At 51.5% G+C, this 20,474-nt stretch overlaps 1 protein-coding gene across 1 annotated transcript in view; it reads right to left on the bottom strand.

The window, feature by feature from the left end:
- The window catches only part of ACVR2A (activin A receptor type 2A), an 84,995-nt gene extending 67,213 nt beyond the window's left edge, over window positions 1-17,782 (bottom strand). Inside the window, exon 1 of the mRNA XM_029071885.2 lies at window positions 17,613-17,782. Within this exon, the coding sequence (XP_028927718.1) occupies window positions 17,613-17,667 (55 nt within the window). The 5' untranslated portion in view covers window positions 17,668-17,782. The remainder of the gene's footprint in view (window positions 1-17,612) is intronic.
- Window positions 17,783-20,474: the final 2,692 nt, after the last annotated feature.

Here is a 20,474-nt window from a genome sequence, read left to right as displayed (position 1 = left end):
TTCTAAGTCCTGTACTGTACTAAGTCCTTGAGAGTCCCTTACAATGGGGGTTGTTAGTCACGCTCCCTCTCTGCAAAGAGCTTTCAGTCTAGAGGGGGAGATGGGCGTTAAAATAATTTATAATACATAATTTATAGATATGTACATAAGTCCTGAGGGTGGGGCAAATACCAAATTCCCAAAGGTCACAGATCCAAGTGCACAGACGGTATAGAAGGGAAAGTGAGTTGGGAAGAAGAGGGTTTAATCAAGGAAGGCTTTGAAGGAGCGAAGAAGGGTGGTCTGGCACATATGGGGGGGGGGGGGGGAGTTCCAGACCGAGGGAGGGCGTGAGGACGGGTGGCCGGTGAGATGGATAAGTTTCGGGGCTTCCTTTGTTCCGTCTGACCTTCCAATCGCCCACTCTGCAGTGTTCTCGGAACACAGAAAAAAATGAACACTGACAAACGGGCTACCTCAGCACTCATGGATTTATCCCTTTACTTATTTATTTACTTGGTCTATTATTTATATTAACCTCTCCCTCTTAACTTGGATATATTTGTCATTTTACATCTACTGTCTTCCCCATCCCACCGGAGGCTTCGAGGGCGGGGAATGCACCCACTCATTTTACGTCCTCACTGAGGACTCTAGAAGGATACTTGGATACCCACTCAGGTATTTACTGGATGGCTCCTCAGTCAACAGGTATTTATGGTACACCCACTGGGAGCTGAGTTCTGTAAAGTATTTGGATAACGCTGTTAAAGAATAGACAGGGTACCTGCCCTGGGAGAGAACAATCAAAACACTCCAAACGAGGGAGAGGTGCAGATGAGAAGGTCGTACAATTTATATCAATGGCTGCTTCTGTCCCATTGTGCCTTTTGTCCCTTATTTGCCCTGCAGATATTGATGAAGACCTAGTATTTGTCTCTTCTCCTTCCCAGCAACCACAGACCTGTCAAACAATGAAGAGGGTGGAGGGCCATTAGTTATTCACTTGTTTCACTTCTCCCTTTGTTAGAGAGAAGCAATTGCACCATTATCTTCCTTTCACGCTGGGAGATTTTTTTTTTTTTTGGTTTTTGTTTTTAAGCATAGCTTTCCTGGATAGCTCCATATTTAGTTCTTTCAGAGCCTACCAACTCTTTTGTACTGTATTCTCCCCATGCCCTTGAGATGCACTGTGGCTAGCGGAAAGAGCCCAGAACCTCGGGTCTGATCCTGGCTCCACTTGTCTGCTGTGGGACCTCGGGCAAGTCGCTTCATTTCTCTGTGCCTCAGTTCCTTCATCTGCAGAATGGGGATTAAAACTGTGAGCCCTCTGTGGGACAAGGACTGTGTCCAACCTGATTACCTTGTAACTACCCCAGTACTTAATAAAATAAAGCGCACTGCACACAGAAAGCGCTCAATAAATACCACTGCTTAATACACCTGGCTCTAGTCTACCTTTCTTTTTCTCAACTCCCTCACTAACAAACTAGCACGCTCTTCCCAATGGCTACAGTTTAGTAATGTCTGCAGTTGCTATGTCCACCTCTCTGTCGATAGGACGGTTGTGGGCCACGATTTGCTTTCCACTCACAACATGGTAACATTGGAGTTCCACAGCAGCTCATTCACTGTTCTCATTCACATTTACTGAGCGCTTATTGTGAGCAGTACAAAGCGCTTGGGAGAGTACAACAGAGGAGTCACATCCCCTGCCCACAACGAGCTTACCATCTAGAGGGAGAGACAGACATGGATATAAATGATTTAAGGATACGTACATTTGTACATCGTAGGGTACTTTGATGCTTAAAAGGCCTGCAGAGTTTTTACGATACAATCAAAAAGAAAATCCTTCAAGGTTCTCCATCAGCCGGGGCTCTTCCCCATTTAGTTTGTTCTCCCGGTATGCCCAGCTCTTCGCACGGGCCAAGGTAACTTCCTAACCGTTTCTCCCTTTCCTGCCCCTGATCCATCCCTCACCCATTTCCCCCTGCCAAGAATGCCCTCCACTGCTCACGAACATTACCCTGTCAGCCTCTCCCATTAGAGAGGAAGTGCCTTGTGGTCAGGGAACGTGCCTCGGGTTTCTGTGGTACTTTCCAAGACTCAGTACAGTACATTGCACCCACTGGGTGCCACAATAAATCCGGCCCCTTCTCCTCCTCTTCCTTCTCCCTGTCCCTCCCCGGGCCCTTATCCAGCCTCTCAGGTTCACCAAACCCACCTCCTTGGACGTTCTCCTATAGAGTCACCTCCTCCTGCAGGCTTATCCCTTATCGCTCCCCCATGTTCCCAGTTATCCCCCATGTTCCCAGTTATTTCGTCCTCTCAGCCACCTCACCCCCGCAGGCATTTAGCTCTCTGGGTGATATCTGTTCCCTCTTAATCGAGGCAGATCCAGCATCCTTTGCATCTCTATGTTCCCCGACCGCCTCAGGCCGGGGAAGCGTTCAAAGCGATGCCGTTGGCGTCGCTCCCCAAAAATATCAGAGAGGGATGGGAAATTCAGGCCATGTAGAAGGAAAACCACCACACGGCTCTTGCTATCCATCCCCAGTGCGGTACACACTATTCCCACACTGCCTCTAGGAAGTTGTGGTGATCTTGGAATAGATCTGTGATGGCTTCTTTCTGGCTCTGGTTCCCCTTTCCTCCAGCACCTGCTTCCAGCTCTTGCTTTTGCTCCTGGTTCCAGCTTCTGTTTGCCCTCTCTGTTGCCAACCCCCACCCCCCACGGCTGCCCCCCCACCCCCCCACCCCCCCAAAAAACCCACACTTTGCCTAAAGCTCTTCTGTCAGGCCGAGGTCCCCTGACAGGCAATCTTAATTTACATGGCAGCAAACACCCTAACTGGGCCAACTCCTGTTCCCAATTCAAGTTCCAAAGACAGATTTACATTTCTATGTGGGAACAAAAGACAACAAAACAAGAAAGGTTGACTGGTGAGGAGATTTGCTTTACATGGTTTACATACAGGAAAGAAAGGAGAGATTTAGTCACTTTTCCTGGTCATTTGGAAAACTGGCATTCCCACAGTTCTTCAGCTCTTTATCCAGCAGAGTTTTTTCAGGTGTTAATATGTCCAATCTGGCCCTTGTTTACCTTTTAGAATGAATATGCAGACAGATGGATACAGGGACAAGAGCAGACTTTTCTCCTGCTCAGGCCTGCAACTCTGCATTTCTTCCAGACACCATTTTAATATGCACTCATATAAGTGGGTTCAAAGACTTACCTGCCTGCAATAAAGACCATTAGCCGGCTCTATTCATCAATCCTGCAAACAGGCAATGGTTTCAAGATCAGATAATACTGAACACAACATAAAAGCTGGGGCTTTGGGGAGACCCGTTTTGCTTTTCTATTAATAAGGACGACTCATCAGAGAACCTCCCGTAATACGGGACTCAACAGCAACAGTAAGAATAAATGAGCCAATAAAGTACCTCATGGCTCCCCCACCGTTCCCCCTCCCCGGTCACTCCACCCCAAAACTTCTCAGGCTTTCGGTTTTACCGGCTCTGGGAAAGTTGTGGATCTGACCACAACCGCTAGTAGCACTGAAATCCGTCCCGAAAAGACATCTGATCAGGCGTTTGACACGAGGAACTGAACCAGCCATCTAGAGTGGCCTGATACTGGCAAGTTAACAGCCATGTTGATTTAGAAGAACTTACTAGCCTTGGAAAACGTATGATCAATCAATCAATCGCATTTACTGAGTGCTTACTGTGGGCAGCGCACTGTACTAGGCGCTTGGGAGAGTACAAAAGAAAAATATAACAAGACACATTTCCCTGTCCACAATGAGCTTACAGTCTAAAATGAACCAAAAAAAAAAAAGGAGGGGGTGGGGGTAGTCTGCTTTAGATTTTCTCGACAGGCACAAGCGTCATATTTATTTACAGACCTATTGATGTATTCATCGCGAAGCAGCATGGCTCAGGGGAAAGGGCCCGGGCTTGGGAGTCAGAGGTCGGTGGGTTCTAATCCCAGCTCCGCCATTTAGCTGTGTGACCTTGGGCAAGTCACTTAACTTCTATGTGCCTCAGTGACCTCATCTGGAAAACGGGGATTAAGCCCGTGAGCCCAACGTGGGACAACCTGATTACCTTGTACCTCTCCCAGAGCTTAGAACAGTGCTTGGTACATCGTAAGTGCTTTACAAATACCATCATCATTATTATTACTATTATTATTCAGATTCCCACATCGGGCTAGCACGCAAGGGCGAGTCGTTTGTTTCTGGCAAGAAAGAGGGAGAAGCCACTCGCCCCCAGGTTTGCCTCAGTTCTAGATCCTGCAAAGCAGCAGACTCACTGGATATTCATTCAATCGTATTTACCGAGCGCTTACTGGCTATGTGGGTAAAGTCCAGTCTAGGTAAGGAAGCCGATATTCTGGTTAACAAGGGACTCCTGGGGCTCTGGACCGGTGATCTCCGCTGAGCTGCAACAGCTTGGCAGTGGAGGGAGGTGCAGGGCTCAGAACCAACTACCCTCCAAAAGCCAGAGATCCAGAGACCGACTTCGCATCCCCTGGTTCTTGTTTGTGCAAGCTCGGGGATAAGTGGTTTTATGACCTGTCACCACAGGCAACTAACCATGAAGGAAGGAACAGAAACTCATTGGCTGGGCTCTCCACTAATACCCTGCCTGAGGGGGCTGGAGGAGGAGGGAAAGATGGAGGAGAGGGGCACTAGAGGTTGGAAAGATCCCTTGCCACATCCCGGGATTGACTGAAAGACAAGCAGGCTCAATGGGAGTTGGTGCCACGCGGTCACATTTCCATTTTTAAAAGTGGTATCTGTAAAGCGCTATACTAAATCCCATCGAGCCCACCTTCACGACTGACGTCGCCAAAATCCACCCTTTCCCTCTCCATCCAAAATGCTCCACCGTAATCCAATCGGGCATCCTCTCCCGCCTGGATTACCGCATCAGCCTCCTTGCTGACCTCCCAGTCTCCTGTCTCTCCCCACTCCAGTCCATACTTCGCTCTGCTGCCCGCATCATTTTTCTACAAAAAATGTTCAAGACACGTCACCCCGGTCCTCAAAAACTTCCAGCGGTTGCCCATCCACCTCCGTTTTAAACAAAAAGCTCCTCACCACTGGCTTTAAAGCAGTCTACCACCTCGCCCTCTCCTACCTCACCTCGTTTCTCTCCTTCTACAACCCACTTTGTAGACTTTGTGCCTCGCCTGTCTCGCCGCTGACTCCAAGCACACCCTGCCTCCGGCCCGGAACGCCCTCCCTCCGCAAATCTGATGGACAATGACTCTCCCCGCCTTCAAAGCCTTATTGAAGGCCCATCTCCCCCAAGAGGCCTCCCGAGACTAAGCCCCACTTTTCTTCATCTCCCATTCCCTTCTGCGTCACCCTGACCAGCTCCCTTTGCTCTTTTCCCCTCCCAGCCCCATAGCACTCATGTACATCTGTAATTTTATTTATTTGTATTGATGCCTGTCTCCCCCATCTAGACTGTAAGCTCGCTGTGAGCAGGGGATGTCACTGCTTATTGATGGATTGTACTTGGCCATGTGCTTAGAGCAAAAGCTGCATAAATACAAATATGCATCAAGTACCATTCTACTGCTGAGGTAGTCAGAGAGAAATCAAGTCAGACACAGGCTCCCTCCCACCTGGGGCTCACGGTCTAAGTAAGGAGGGAGAACACGAATGGAATCCCCATTTTACAGACGAGGAAACTGAGGCACCGAGCAAAGTTAAGTGGCTTTCCCCAGGTCACAGAGCAGGCCAGGAGCAGAACCCGGGTTCTTTGACTCCCAAACCCATGCTCTATCCACTAGACCACACTGCTTCCACTATTCCTCTTCTCCAGAAATGGCTTCACGTTGGGGGGGGAGAAAGGAGGGGCAGGGAGGGGAGGGGGCATTCTGTGACGTGTCACTCCCCAGGAGGAACCTCCCCCTCATCCCCCCACATGACCGATGCACACAAACACCCACAAATAAATATAGATACAAATAAAGACATTTGAGATGGGCTAGAAATAGAAATTACAGGGGGAAATAGGTGTGGAAGTCCAGATTACATTTCTGGTAAATGATTTGGAAACCCATGGAAAACAGCGAGTCCTGCGTGTGCTACTTTCAAAGTTGTTGTTTTTTTCTTTTTTCTCTCTGGTGTAGCTTATTTTCTGGCTATTTCAATTAAGTTGAATTTACTTGACTCTTTTGGTTTATAACTCACGGTATAATTTCTCAGGTATAATTGTACGATGCATGATTAAAGTTGGGAGAAATGATTATTAAGTAACACTGGCTAATCACCCAGAGTGAGATATGATACAAGCATTAAAGCAACTGAGATTTTGGCAAGAATTACCGAGCTTTGAAAAACCTATGAAAGAAACCCTTTCTAAAATGCCCGTCCGAGAGGAAAACAGGCTCCAGTGCTCTGATCTGCATCATAAGCCGGTTTTAAAGCAACGTCCGGGACGTCAGGAAACGTAGAAACGGAGAGGCAAACACCTACTCCCCTGTGTCCGAAAGGGATAGGGAGATAGGTACTTCTGAAAACAACCACGCCAGGGTTTCGGTGAGTGATAGAAAGGCTGGAATGTTTCTATCGCTGCAGGAATGCAGATTGGTAAGTGTTTTGAGCGTATAGAAATGAGGGAGCTAACCACAAAAGAAATCTAAGCAGCTCTGTCTCTTTTGAATTGCCTTTTTGTTGGGTTTTCATGGGAATTTATGGTTGAACTCTAGAAGTCTTTAGTTACAGGCAGACATTAGCGCTTTTAGGGTTTAGTCATATTGGGGGGGTAGGGTGGGGTTAAGGAAGGTGGAAGACCCAGTTCAAGCAGTCAGTAGTTGGAAGAGGGGTGTGGCCAGGGGAGGGTGGAGGAAGGAATGGTCAATGTGAACAGGGCTGGGGAAAACTGACTTTCAAACTTGATTTTCCAGGTTTTTCAACGTCTGTATAGGTCGTTCCTGACTTAAGCCTTTGGGGACGATTTCATGAACGCCCCAATTGAAGGTGACATACCAATGTTAAAAAGCTCCTAAAAGTCAATCATCTCTCTTAAGGATGCAAAATTCTCCTGTATCAGTGCAACGAGGCAATAAAAAGATTCCTTTGATTGGGTGTCTTCTCCAAAATCTAAGTGATTTGGCATTCAGTGCGAATTGATAACCTCTATTAAAAGCAAAAACATCTTTGCTTCATCCTAATTAATGCCTTTCTCAAAATCGTCAAATGTTGGAATAATTCTTGTGAAAAATTAACAAAAACCCTCCGTTGCCTTTGTTTCCTACAGAAAGAACAGACCACCCACAAGTCAACAACATATGCAAGAAGGAACACATCTTCCGCGGCTGGGGAAACCTATCAAAAACTATAAAGTTCAGAAACAAAGCAAAAAAAAACCATTTAAAAATTTTAAAAAAGCTCTTTGGCTGCCGGAAACAGAAGTAGGCCATTTTATTTTTTACATAAAAGATTACTTAAAGCACTAGTAGCTGGGTGTCTCAAAAAAAAAAAAAAGCTAGAAGACCTGGGGAAAGAAAAGATTCTGAAATTCAGGCAGTAGGTGTGATGATGCCCTTTCCACGCTATCCAAATTCTTACCATATTGATCATTCAATAGTATTTATTGAGCGCTTATTATGTGCAAAGCACTGTACTGTTTGGAATGTACAATTTGGCAACAGATAGAGACAATCCCTGCCCAATGACGGACTCACAGTCTAATCGTATCTCACCTGGAATCCTGCATCACCCCCGGCCTCCTGCCTTTCCCCACTTCAGTCTATATTCAGTCCATACTCTGTTGCCCAAATCACTGTTCCTCAAAACCATTTAGTCTTTGTCGGATATAAACAGACACCTTCCCTGTCCACAATGAGCTAACAGTCTAGAGGGGGAGACGGACATAATATAAATAAAATCAGAGATATGTATGGATGAATAAAGGGAGGAGGCTTCTTGATATCCATCCTCTTGGTTATGGGCGTACCATCTAACATCCTCTACTTTTCCCTTTAATACTTCGTTCCGGATCCATCATCCAACCTCTCTATCCACGTTCTACTCTTCTCAGTGTTCATTTGCTCCCGCGGCACCCTGTGGCTTTTAGGATTCGTGGTTAGGGATTAATGCCAAATACGTTCCTCCCCTATATTATATCGTTCCCACCATCTGGTCCTCGTCGGAACTCTTCCAAATGCCACCTGAAACCTAACCCGGCTAAGAAAGAAGCACTTGGTTCTTGCTCTCTCCCCAAAGTCCTTCTCTGGCTGAATTTTTCCATCTCAGCTGGGAGCAGTTCTCTCCTACCTGGCCTCCCACGTCCACAGTCTAGAAGTTACTTTAGATACCTCCCTGACCTTTGTTTCTGCGGAGCCAGTCTAATTGCTAAACTCTTCCCTCTCTCTCTAATGGTGATCTGGCGCTTGGCTATTTCACGGGGGATGGCGGTGGCACCTGCGCCATTCCAGAGTCACGATGAACTCCTCCAGGGGGTTTTTCGGAGGGACTCGCATCCACCTGGGAAGTCCTCTCCAGGCCCAGGCCAGCCTCCTAAAAGGGCCCCTCTGTGGACCCTGGGCCAGTTTGGGAGATCTCTCCATGACCAGTCAGGCCCGGACGCCCCAGAACCACCTTGCCGTCCACGGGGCTCAAGTTTCAAGCTCTCAGGCAACTTTCCCTCACCATGCTCCAGGTCGAATCCCCATCTCCACGGACTTCCAGGAACTCGGGCCGGCCCAGCTCCAGCTAAGCAGCCTCGCAGCATCCCCTGGACCACGCAGGTCCTTGCCGGGCAATCTGGTCCCAACCCTGAGTGGCCTGATGGCCCTGAGGAACATCAAACCTCTTGGGTGCCCCATACCTCTGCCTGTCCCCATTGCTGCGCCCTTAATTCAGTCCCCTATCTCCTCAATTCAGTCCCCTACTGACTTTGGCCCTACACTTGACCCCCGGGGGCTACTTCTCTACCCTGGCCCTACACTTGATCCCACGGGGGCTACTTCTCTACCCTGGCCCTACACTTGACCCCCCGGGGGCTACTTCTCTTTAGACAATCGTGAATGTTAAAGCAAAAAATGATCTTTTATCTTCATCCACTTGACAACATTCTTCCCCCTCCCTTGAAACTCTACAGTGATAGCTCCTCGCCCTTCCTTTCGGACTCACTCAGAAAACCTACGTTTCTTCGGGAAGGCCCGGTCGGACCAGCACCATCGCCGGGTCACAACTTTGCCTCCGAGGCCGGGGCCGAACGTTTGCGTTGCACACCTCCCGGTAGCAGGAGTCCTCCTCCTCTGCCAGGACCTCTCCCTCCCCCGGGCTCTCCGGCCTTCAAGATCCAGCTCGGGGCTTCTCGATTCCAGGAAGGCCTCCTTGGCAAAAGGTCAGTCAACACAGCACGGCCCGGAATTAGGCGCTGAGGGATTTTGGACAGAGGATGAGGAACTGGAATGATCACGGTCAAACCTATTTCGGGCTAATAGAGGCAGAGGATTCGAGGGACCTGATTCTCTGGCAGGGTGGGATCTAGGAGATTCTCCACAGGTGGGAAGGTGGGGAGTATCCTGAAAGTCACTAGCCCACGTCTGCAACCCCTCAGCCGGTGATAAAGGCACCGAGGAGAAGGCTGAAATTTCCCTCTACTTTCCGGAGCTCCTCCAGGCATGGGGAAGGGCACTGCTGTTGCTATTCTTTTCTTATTATTAGGACGGTATTTGTTAACCATTGCTCTTTCTTTCCAACACTTCGGGTGGCCATTGCATTTTTCTATCGATGGGACGGGTGAACAGGAATTGATGCTTCATGTGGCACAGAGGAAAATAAGTCTCAGGAAGGCTGAAAAGGTCCCTGAGGCAGGGTTGGTACTTTCTCCTCACTCTGTAATTATATTATTATTTATTGAGTGCCCACCAGTGCGACTCACTGCGCTAAGACACTTGGGAAAGGTATAAAAAGAATGAGACCTGTTTCCTGACCACAGAGTGCGAACAGTATAACGGGGAGACGAGGTAATCAGAATAAGCCCTTGACCGTACAACTGATTACACATCTTAACCCAACAGCAGAGGAGGGGGTTAAAAAAAAAAAATGCTTGGGCTAGAGGTGGCTGATGACTCGGAGTTGGGAGTTAATCAGGGAAGGCTTTTCGGAGGAGGTGGGATTTTAGAACGGCTCTGATTGTGGGGAAAGCTGTTATTTCTTGGTGGCGGCGGTGGCGAGAAAACGGAGGCAGAAAGGTTGAGAGGGAGTTGGGTGAGGTCGGGAGGAATGAAAGGAGCGGGCGAGCAAGCTGGGGAGCGGTGGGTAAAGAGAGCCCATCTGTCCGCCCTCCATCCATCCTCACTCTGAAGAGGCCAGCAGACACCAGATACCGTGAACGCGCCGATGAATCGAAGGGATGTTTCCAAGTAACGGTTCTATGAATTTCTTATTTGGACAGTCCGCCTGACCTCCTCGTTACAGATTCCCGCTTTTACTATATAACCAGAACTCGACAGCTCAACAAAATTGCCACCATCAAAGCCTCTAGTTTGCTGCCTGGGGCTCTTTTGCTTGTTTTAGTGTCATTCATCTCAGCCTTGATTTTTCACTCTTCACTGACAATAGAGGAGTTCATTTGTTGAGCCCTGATTAGGACTTTTACAGGTCAGCATCCATTTGGCTTCTGGGGCTAAGTGAGGCCTTTTTGTTAATAGCCAGGGTGATAGAATATACGTTCAATTCACTTTTTTTCTTCCCAAACTGAAAGGTTCAAGGGGAGAAAAGGTGGAAAACCAAGCAAATAACTCAGTATCCTCAAGGAGCCAGACAAGGCAGGCCATGACCAATTTTTAGGAGAAAAGGAGAAAAAAAATTTCAAGTTGTCCCCACTCCAAGTTTTAAAGGCCCAATAATAAAGACAATTAAGAACACATCTTTCACGGCGGGGCGGGGGGAGAGGAGCACAGAATTTTGAATGCCAGTGTATTTGCTCGAGGTAGTAAATGGCTGGAAAAAGATAGCTTTCAATAAGCCACTAAGTAAGGCTGAAGGGTTGGTGTAGCCCAAGGAGAAATAGAGAAATTCCTCAGTCAAATCTGTCTAGCCAAAAATAACTACAAGTAATTTCACAGGCTATGCATCCACCTCAAATGTCCTGATGAGGAGGGAAAATTAACTCTGGGGAAAGCAAGGGGCTCTGTCCCATTTCCTTCTCAAAGTCAAGATAAAAGGGCTCTTCTATTCTGACTTTCCTCTTCGTCAAGTGGTCAAGGAGGGCCACTTTAAATGGCAGCTGATCAGGGATGAGACTATCAGCGTTAACTCCACCTTCTTAGGCACGGCCCTCCCATTTTATTGGCATTCACACCCATGAAACGGGCCCGAACCACAGGCTGGAAAAGGATGGGTGGTTCTGACCCAACCTAGGATGACCAACTGCCAGTCCAGCCCGGGAATGGCACAGAATCACCAGTGAGCCCATCTCCGACGTACTGTACCGCCGTGGCTGCTTCGGGGAATATTTTCTTTCTCGGGCTCTATCGTCAGATTATCGCTAGAGCGTAGAGGCAGGGGTCAGGCTGAAGGCGCTGTCAGAAGACTGCACGTGAAGAGAGCCTGGGTCCCCAGAAAACAATTGGGGTCAATCTTTTACCTGGGGGAGAAATGCTGCCCGCTTCACATGGAAGTCAACTTACAAAAAAAGCCTGGCAATTAGAGGCTCTGACGGAAACCCCTTCGGGGAAGATTTGCCAGATTTGTGTTGAGGTCACTGTCCCTTGTTTTCTTCCGTTTTCTCTTCCACCCTTCTCGCTCACCCACACTGTCCCTCCCCTTTCCAGGTTAAAACGATTATACGAAATCCACCTCCTGACTCACTACTCTACCCCCCTTCCCTGTTGTTGACAGCTGGGTAGGTGAAATCCACCACACATGAAATCCCTAGCAGTGGCATCGGTGGCTAGCCAAGACGGAGATTTTGGTTTTACCAGGAAGGGCCGCTGAGCATTCCCAGAAGACAAGTAGTTGGCCCTTTCTCTTTTCAGCAGGGAGAGCTCTCCCTGAATCAAAGGGCATTCCAACAGTCCCACCGTCTGATCGATCTCCAGGGCAGGCGGCCGGCAAACGTCGGTGGGGTGGGAGAGTCGCCCCGAAAAACGGGCCCCATTCAAAGGTCAACCCCCAAATCAAGCTCCCTTTCAGGGGCGCCGCGCCAGATTTCCTTTCACCTAAACCAACTCCCTGCGTGAACCGGAAACCACTCTGGCTTTCTCCACCACGGAAAGACAACACGGGCAGGGCTCCAACGGAGCCCACGGAGCCGTGCAGTGGAGTGGGAAACAAAGGATGATTAAAAAGGAGTCGTTGCAGCAGCTCAAGGAGGGCTGGAAAAGGCAACGGAGCCCAAGAGTCGCCCACCTGGGGAAGAGCGGGAATCCATCTTTGGACATGGCAACTTCACCGGGCTTCCCGGTGGACTCCACTCCACTGCGGGGAGGCTCGGGGACATCCAGACCACTGGCAAGGGGGAGGCCAGTAGTGACCGGTCCACCCCGTCAGAGGGAGTGGGGGGTTTGCTCTGCCGGCAGCTGCCAGTTTACTAGGAAATCCTACCCCAATTCAACATGGCTGGCTGGTTCAAGTGGCCATAAAACTGGGGTGGAGAAGTCTTAGGCAAGCATTGATTAATTATGGCCCATTTGAAGCCTTCTGGGGACGGGGACTCGGAGGAAGCCAAGGAAGCCCTCATTCAGTAGTATTTACTGAGCGCTTATTATGTGCAGAGCACTGTACTAAGCCATCCTGCCCAGCGTCCGCCGTAGACAAGCTACCCCTCTGCGACCCGAACCCGGCTAATGATTCGAGAAATTTAGAGATCATCTGAAACACACCCTGGGGATTAGATGTGGGGAAGGAAGCGATACATTTCCTTCCGATAAACTCCATGAATATATGCCATCCTTCCAGGCGGTGACCAATCCCAAACACTGCTAATTACACTGCAGTTGCAAAACTTTATGGCAGGCTCAAACTGTAAGTAAAGAAACCTCTTGAGAGATAGGGATAAGGAGAAGGGAGGTATTCTTAAAGTTGATTACTACTGTGAGAAAGCTGCTAGATATACAGTAGATGTGACTTTAGATAATGGGGCTGAAGTGCAAGCTCACCACATGCTTGAAGATAAGGCTTTTGTAGTTTCTTCCAATACCTAATTAGAGAAAATTCATGCAGGCCCATTCAAAATTTATGTAAATCTGTTAAAGCAAAAAAAAAAAAAAAGAGAGAGAGAGAGGTAATGCTGTCCAGAACTTTAATCCATTTATAATATTTTTCAGATACTATCGAGAGCTTGTCAGGCAAAGGAAAGCAAATGACGTTCTGAGGCTAGAATCTCCTAGAGATTACCAAATGATCCACCCGTTTTTTTTTTTTAAGTTTTCTCTGCTTCACGAGAGAGAAGAGAGAATAAACATTCCTGGACAGGAAGAAGAAAGAGAGATCTGAAGAGTCTCTTTGGATCCTGCCTGGACGTTGACAGAACGGGTGTCGAAACCGGGCAGGACAAATTATTTCGAGGATTAGAGAAATGTTTCCCAGTTTTACCATCCCTGGGTCAAAGTTCAAGAAAATCCACTCCAAGAGATTCCTTCTATGGCCAAAAAAAAAAAAAAAGTTGAAAAATGGCCTATCTGAACCCAACAAAACCAGACACTGGGGAGCATGATTTTTTTTTTTAATTTTCCTGCCATTCCGAGCGGAGCGTGGCAGAGCGGAAATTAGAAGTCCAGAAACTAACTCCTAAGTAACTCACGCTCCAGCGGCTTCGGAACTTCTCAAGGAGGGAGGTTTCGGGGAAAGAGACAAAAAGGTTAACCGCGATGAAATCAAGGGGAATGAAATAATCATCGAAGCCTGCCATTCGCGACGTGACACGGAAATTCAGAAACGGAGAAAGGGAGGAAAGGGGCCATCGAAACCATTCCAAGCCAAGGAGGTTTTGAAGGGCAAGAGCTTTCCTTTAGTGAGGTTAAGTACTCAAGGCAGAGTTCCCCTCTCCCAAGAGAGGAAGCCGTGGCGGACTAGCCTCTGGATACCCGTCCGGAGCCACGTTTCTCTCCTCTCCCCTCGGTGCGCAAAAAGGTGCCCGCGTCGGGGAACGGAAACACGTTGGGAATAAGAAGGCGCGAGGGAAAATCAAATGTCAAACAGCCAACCCACTCAACTAGGATGCATCTGCTCTTTACCGTTCTTCCCGTTAAGCAAAATAGGCACATCACCCATCGATCCGGCGGGGGTTTCAACCCATAACCTGAGCCTACCTGAGCACCCTCAAGCCTCACAAAAGCATCGGGGGAGAGGGGGCAGCGTCACCCTCCTGCCGAACTGCAGACTAAAAGAGAAAAAGCAACGGAGAGCGCAACACGCCTGTCACGGGCCGCTCGTCGCAGTCGCCGTAAAATCTGGGGGAGGGAAGACACCCAAAACCCCCATCAGGGATAACTCTTTTAAGTGTTCGGATGTTTCCAGCGACTAGCGCCTTAACCTTTGAGTCATCCCGGAGACAATTATCTACAAGGAGAGAGACGGAAGGTTATCTATCTCGCTGAATTTTTGAGTCGCCCGTTAGTGTGCCCGTGAAGAGAGACCGGAGGCGGGCGGCTCTTTGGACTGGTTGTTTACCTGCCGGGCCTAGGGGGAAGCCGCTCGATTCCTCCTCATCCCTGGCTCCGGAGATCAGGAGGGGATGCCGCAAGACCCACCGGGGCAGCCCGCTCCGACCCCGAGCGTCCGGTCTCGCCCGCGGGATCACCTCCTTGGCTCCGGGTGGAGGGGGAAGGGGGTAAACGTTGCGGACTCCTCGTTCGAAACGGACACGGGGATTAAGGGCGGAGGAAGGCTGCTGGAGGAGAAAGGAGAAAACACACTCCACGCCGGGGGGCCCGGTGGAAGCGAGGGAGAGAGCAGGGAGAAGAAAAGCCGGAGGGACCTCGCCTCCCTCCGGAGATCTGGGCAGGGTCTGGCGAGCGGACAGGTCCTGAGGCCCGGCCTCAGTTTACCATCCCGCCCGCCGCCGATCTCCCCTCCCCACGGGCGCCCGAAAAGAGCTGTCAGGCGACTCGGCGGCACGTTCCTCCTTCCATTGAAACAGACGCGATCCTTTTGGTTAATCTCTGGCAAGGATCGCCATTTCCCAGCGCCTTCGGCCCACCCGGAACTGATCGATACCGCTACAGACAGGAGACTAGACTTTATCCATTTATTAACCACAAGGAAATGGACCGTTCAGCAAAAATCCTCTCGATTACGAGGGCCCGGGTCTTTTTTTTTCCTCTCCCCCTTTTTAAATCCACCACAGCCGGGCGGGCACACACAGACCCCGAGCCAGAGACACAGACAGACAGACAGACAAAGGAAAAGGCCGCCCCCCTCTTCCCCCGCTCTTTCTGCCGGGCAAGCGAAAAGGAAGATGCAGCGAGCCGAAAACCGGCTGTCAGATCCCACCTTTCTCCCGGTCCTTGGGGGGTGGCCGGGATGACCGTTTGGGGGTGGGGGGGGGGGTTGCAAAGGGCGTCTCGGGGGTCTTGGGGGGCGGGAGGGAGCCCCCCAAACACACACACAGAGCCGAAAACGAAGGGTGTCCATGAGCCGCCCTCTCCATCAGCGAAGCGTTGCGGCGGGCGGACCCCCGTCTTTTCCCCCCGATCTATTTTTGGGGGGGGGGACGCCTGGGTTTGCCCCCGACCGGGGGGTGGATCCCCAACCTCCCCACCCCAGCAAGGGGGACCCCCAACCTTCCCGGGAAGGGAGGGACCACCCCCCCCAATCTCTTCTCCCAGGGAAGGAGGGGGACACCTCCAAATCTCCTTTCCCAACCAAGGGGGGAGCCCCGACCTCTCTTCCCAAGAAAGGGGGGACCCCCGTTCCCAAAAAGGGGTTACCCCAACCTCCATTCGCAGGAAAAGGGGGACCCTCAACCTCCTTTTCCAAGAAAGGGGGATCTCCAACCTCCTTTCCCCAGAAAGAAAGACCTCCACCGTCCCTTCCCGGGGAAGGAAGGACCCGCAACCTCCCTTCCCAAGAAGCGGGGGACCCCAACTTCCACTCCCAGGGAAGGGAGGACCCCCAAAGTTCATTCCCAGGAAAAGGGCGACCTTTTCCAAGAAAGGGGGATCTCCAACGTCCTTTCCCAGGGAAAGCAGGACCTCCAATCTCCCTTCCCAGGGGCGGGGGGGGGGGGCCCAACGTCCCTCCCCAGGGAAAGGAGAGACACCCGACGTCCCTTCCCAAGAAGGGGGGTACCCCAACCTCCCTTCCCAGAGAAGGGAGAACCCCAGCGTCCCTTCCCAGGAAAAGGGGGACCCCCAACCTCCTTTTCCAAAAAAGGGGGATCTCCAGCGTCCCTTCCCAGGGAAAGAAAGACTTCCAACGTCCCTTCCTAGGGAAGGGAGGACCCCCAACGTCCATTCCCAGGAAAAGGGGGGACCCCCAACCTCCTTTTCCAAGCGAGGGGGCTCTTCAGCGACCCTTCCCAGGGCAAGAAAGACTTCCAACGTCCCTTCCTAGGGAAGGGAGGACCCCCAACGTCCATCCCCAGGAAAAGAGGGACCCCCAACCTCCTTTTCCAAGAAAGGGGGTGGTCTCCAACGTCCCTTCCTAGGGAAAGAAGGACTTCCAACCTCCTTATCCAAGAAAAGGGGGTCTCCGGCGACCCTTCCCAGGGCAAGAAAGACTTGCAACGTCCCTTCCCGGGGAAGGGAGGACCCCCAACGTCCATCCCCACGAAAAGGAGGGACCGCCAACGTCCATCCCCAGGAAAAGGGGGGACCCCCAACCTCCTTTTCCAGAAAAGGGGCATCTCCAGCGACCTTTCCCAGGGCAAGAAAGACTTCCAACGTCCCTTCCTAGGGAAGGGAGGACCCCCAACGTCCATTCCCAGGAAAAGGGGAGACCCCAATCTCCTTTTCCAAGAAAGGGGGGGGGGGGATATCCAGCGTCCCTTCCTAGGGAAAGAAGGACTTCCAACCTCCTTATCCAAGGAAAGGGGGGGTCTCCAACGTCTCTTCCCAGGGCAAGAAAGACTTGCAACGTCCCTTCCCGGGGAAGGGAGGACCCCCAACGTCCATCCCCAGGAAAAGAGGGACCCCCAACCTCCTTTTCCAAGAAAGGGGGGGTCTCCAACGTCCTTCCCTAGAGAAAGAAGGCCTTCCAACCTCCTTATCTTAGAAAGGGGGGTCTCCAACGTCTCTTCCCAGGGCAAGAAAGACTTCCAACGTCCCTTCCCGGGGAAGGGAGGACCCCCAACGTCCATCCCCAGGAAAGGAGGGACCCCCAACCTCCTTTTCCAAGAAAGGGGGGGGGGTCTCCAACGTCCTTTCCTAGAGAAAGAAGGCCTTGCAACCTCCTTATCCAAGAAAGGGGGGTCTCCAGCGTCCCTTCCCAGGGCAAGAAAGACTTCCAACGTCCCTTCCCGGGGAAGGGGCCAAGCTCCCCTCGGCGGGGCAGCCCCCGAGGGCCGGCGGAGGGTCGCGGTGGGCGCAACGCCCCCGCCGGGGGGGGAGGAGGGGAGGGGGGATTCCGGGCCGGTCCTTCCTTCCTTCCTTCCTTCCTTCCCCGCCCTCCCGCCCGGGTCCCGGGTCCCGGGTCCCGGCCCCCTACCTGACGAGCAGGAGACGAGGAAGACGGCCAGCGCCAGGTTGGCGGCGGCCCCCATGGTCCGGGCGGCGTCCGGGGGCGGCTCAGCCGGACCAGGGCATGGCTCGGGGCCCGGACGCCCACCGACCCCGGGCAGCGCTGCGGGAGCCGACGGGGGCAGGCCGGGGCGCTCAGGGCTCCATGGGGGCGGGGCCGGGCGGGGCGGGGCGGGGAGGGACCGGACAGCGCCCACCCCGCGCCCCGGAGGGCCCGGGCCCAAAGGACGGCGGGGACCCAGGCGGGGACCCAGGCGGGGACGGACGGACGGACGGACGGACACGCAGGCAGGCAGGCAGGCAGGCAGGCAGGCAGGCACACGCCCAGGCGAGCGGCGGGGGCCGCGGGGTCCGGGCTCGGCCGCGTTTGGGGGCTGCCCGGCCCTGCCCCCCGCCCCCGCCCCTTCCGCTTCCGCGCTCCCGCCCCGCCCCCGCCCCGCCCCGCGCGATGACGTCACCCCGCCCGACCCTCCCGCCCCGCCTCCCCCGCCCGGCGCGATGACGTCACCCCGCCCGGCCCTCCCGCTCCGCCCCCCCCGCCCGGCGCGATGACGTCACCCCCGGCCGCACCTCCGCCCCGCGTGATGACGTCACCCCACGGACGGCCCTCCCGCTCCGCCTCCTCCGCCCCAGCGCCCCGGCCTGCGTGATGACGTCACCCCACGGACAGACCTTCCCCCCCCTCCCTCCCTCCCGGTCTCGCGAGATTTCCCCCCCCCCCTCCCCACCGGCCTCTCGCCTCAGCTACTTACTGAGCGCCTCCCTCCCTCCTGCATAGTCGTTCCTTCAGGGGTATTTGATGAGCGCCTCCTCCACGCATTCATTCGTTCGTTCAGGCGTATTTACTGAGCGCCTCCTTCACACCTTCATTCGTTCGTTCAGGTGTATTTGATGAACGCCTCCTCCACGCATTCATTAGTTCCTTCAGGCGTATCTACTGAGCGCCTCCTTCCTTCATTCAGTCAGTCCGTTGTGTTTAATGAGCGCCTCCATTCATTCCGTCGTATCTAATGAGCGCCTCCCTCATTCATTCATTCCGTCGTATTTACTGAGCGCCTCCCTTCCTCCCTTCATTCATTCCATCGTATTTACTGAGCGCCTCCTTCATTCATTCCGTCGTATTTAATGAGCGCCTCCTTCATTCGTTCATTCATGCAATCAGTCGTATTTAATGAGCGCCTCCATTCATTCATTCATTCTGTCGTACTTACTGAGCGCTTCCTTCATTCATTCAGTCATATTTAATGAGTGCCTCCTGCATTCATTCCGTCAAATTTAATGAGCACCTCCATTCATTCCGTCGTATTTAATGAGTGCCTCCTTCCTTCATTCATTCCGTCGTATTTAATGAGTGCCTCCTTCCTTCATTCATTCCGTCATATTTAATGAGCGCCTCCTTCCTTCATTCATTCCGTCATATTTAATGAGCGCCTCCTTCCTTCATTCATTCATTCCGTCGTATTTACTGAGCGCCCCTTCATTCGTTCATTCATTCAGTCATTCCGTCGTATTTAATGAGCGCCTACTTCAGTCATTCCATCGTATTTAGTGAGCGCCTACTTCAGTCATGCATTCATTCATTCATTCCGTCGTAGTTAGTGATCACTTTCTTCATCCATTCACTCTTTCCATTGTATTTATTGAGCACCCACTTCATCTATTCCCTCTGGCGTATTTACTGAGTGCCTCCATTCATTCATTCATTCATTCATTCCGTCGTAGTTAGTGATCACTTTCTTCATCCATTCACTCTTTCCATTGTATTTATTGAGCACCCACTTCATCTATTCCCTCTGGCGTATTTACTGAGCGCCTCCATTCATTCATTCATTCATTCATTCATTCCGTCGTAGTTAGTGATCACTTTCTTCATCCATTCACTCTTTCCATTTTATTTATTGAGCACCCACTTCATCCATTCCCTCTGGCGTATTTACTGAGCGCCTCCATTCATTCATTCATTCCGTCGTAGTTAGTGATCACTTTCTTCATCCATTCACTCTTTCCATTGTAGTTATTGAGCACCCACTTCATCCATTCCTTCTGGCGTATTTACTGAGCGCCTCCATTCATTCATTCACCCATTCATTCATTCATTCATTCATTCCGTGGTATGATTACAATACAACAATAAAGAGGGACAGTCCCTCAGCCCTCCTAGCATCTCCGTGGTCTGCTACTTCTCATTCCCCAGCCCTTCCTTGCGAAGCCTTTTAACGTCTTCCTTGGCTCTCATCAAATTAATAATAATGTTGGTATTTGTTAAGCGCTTACTATGTGCCGAGCACTGTTCTAAGCGCTGGGGTAGACACAGGGCATTCAGGTTGTCCCACGTGGGGCTCACAGTCTTAATCCCCATTTTACAGATGAGGTAACTGAGGCACCGAGAAGTTAAGTGACTTGCCCAAAGTCACACAGCTGACAAGTGGCCGAGCTGGGATTCGAACCCATGACCTCTGACTCCAAAGCCCATGCTCTTTCCACTGAGCCACGCTGCTTCTCTTCTAAGCCGGGAGCCCATTCTTGGGCAGGGACGGTCTCCATCTATTGCCGAAATGTCCATTCCAAGCGCTTAGTACAGTGCTCTGCACGTAGTAAGCGCTCAATAAATACGACCGAATGGATGAAATCGCGTGTGGTGCTGAAGTTGCAGGTCCCTAAAGGCGACGGCGCTAAGAACCGGGACTCGGAAAGTGATATCGGAGCCGTATTAGAGGGCAAGCGGGGCTTAGTTGGACGGAGCAAGGGTCTGGGAGTCCGAAGGTCATGGGTTCTAATGCCGCCTCCACGCCCCGTCTGCTGTGTGACCTTGGCCCCGTCACCTAACGTC

Source organism: Ornithorhynchus anatinus, chromosome 9 (assembly GCF_004115215.2).
Source record: "Ornithorhynchus anatinus isolate Pmale09 chromosome 9, mOrnAna1.pri.v4, whole genome shotgun sequence".
In the NCBI taxonomy this organism is placed as follows: Eukaryota; Metazoa; Chordata; class Mammalia; order Monotremata; family Ornithorhynchidae; genus Ornithorhynchus; species Ornithorhynchus anatinus.
Note: the sequence above shows the minus strand (reverse complement) of the source record. Positions and strands in the feature narration are given on the sequence as shown.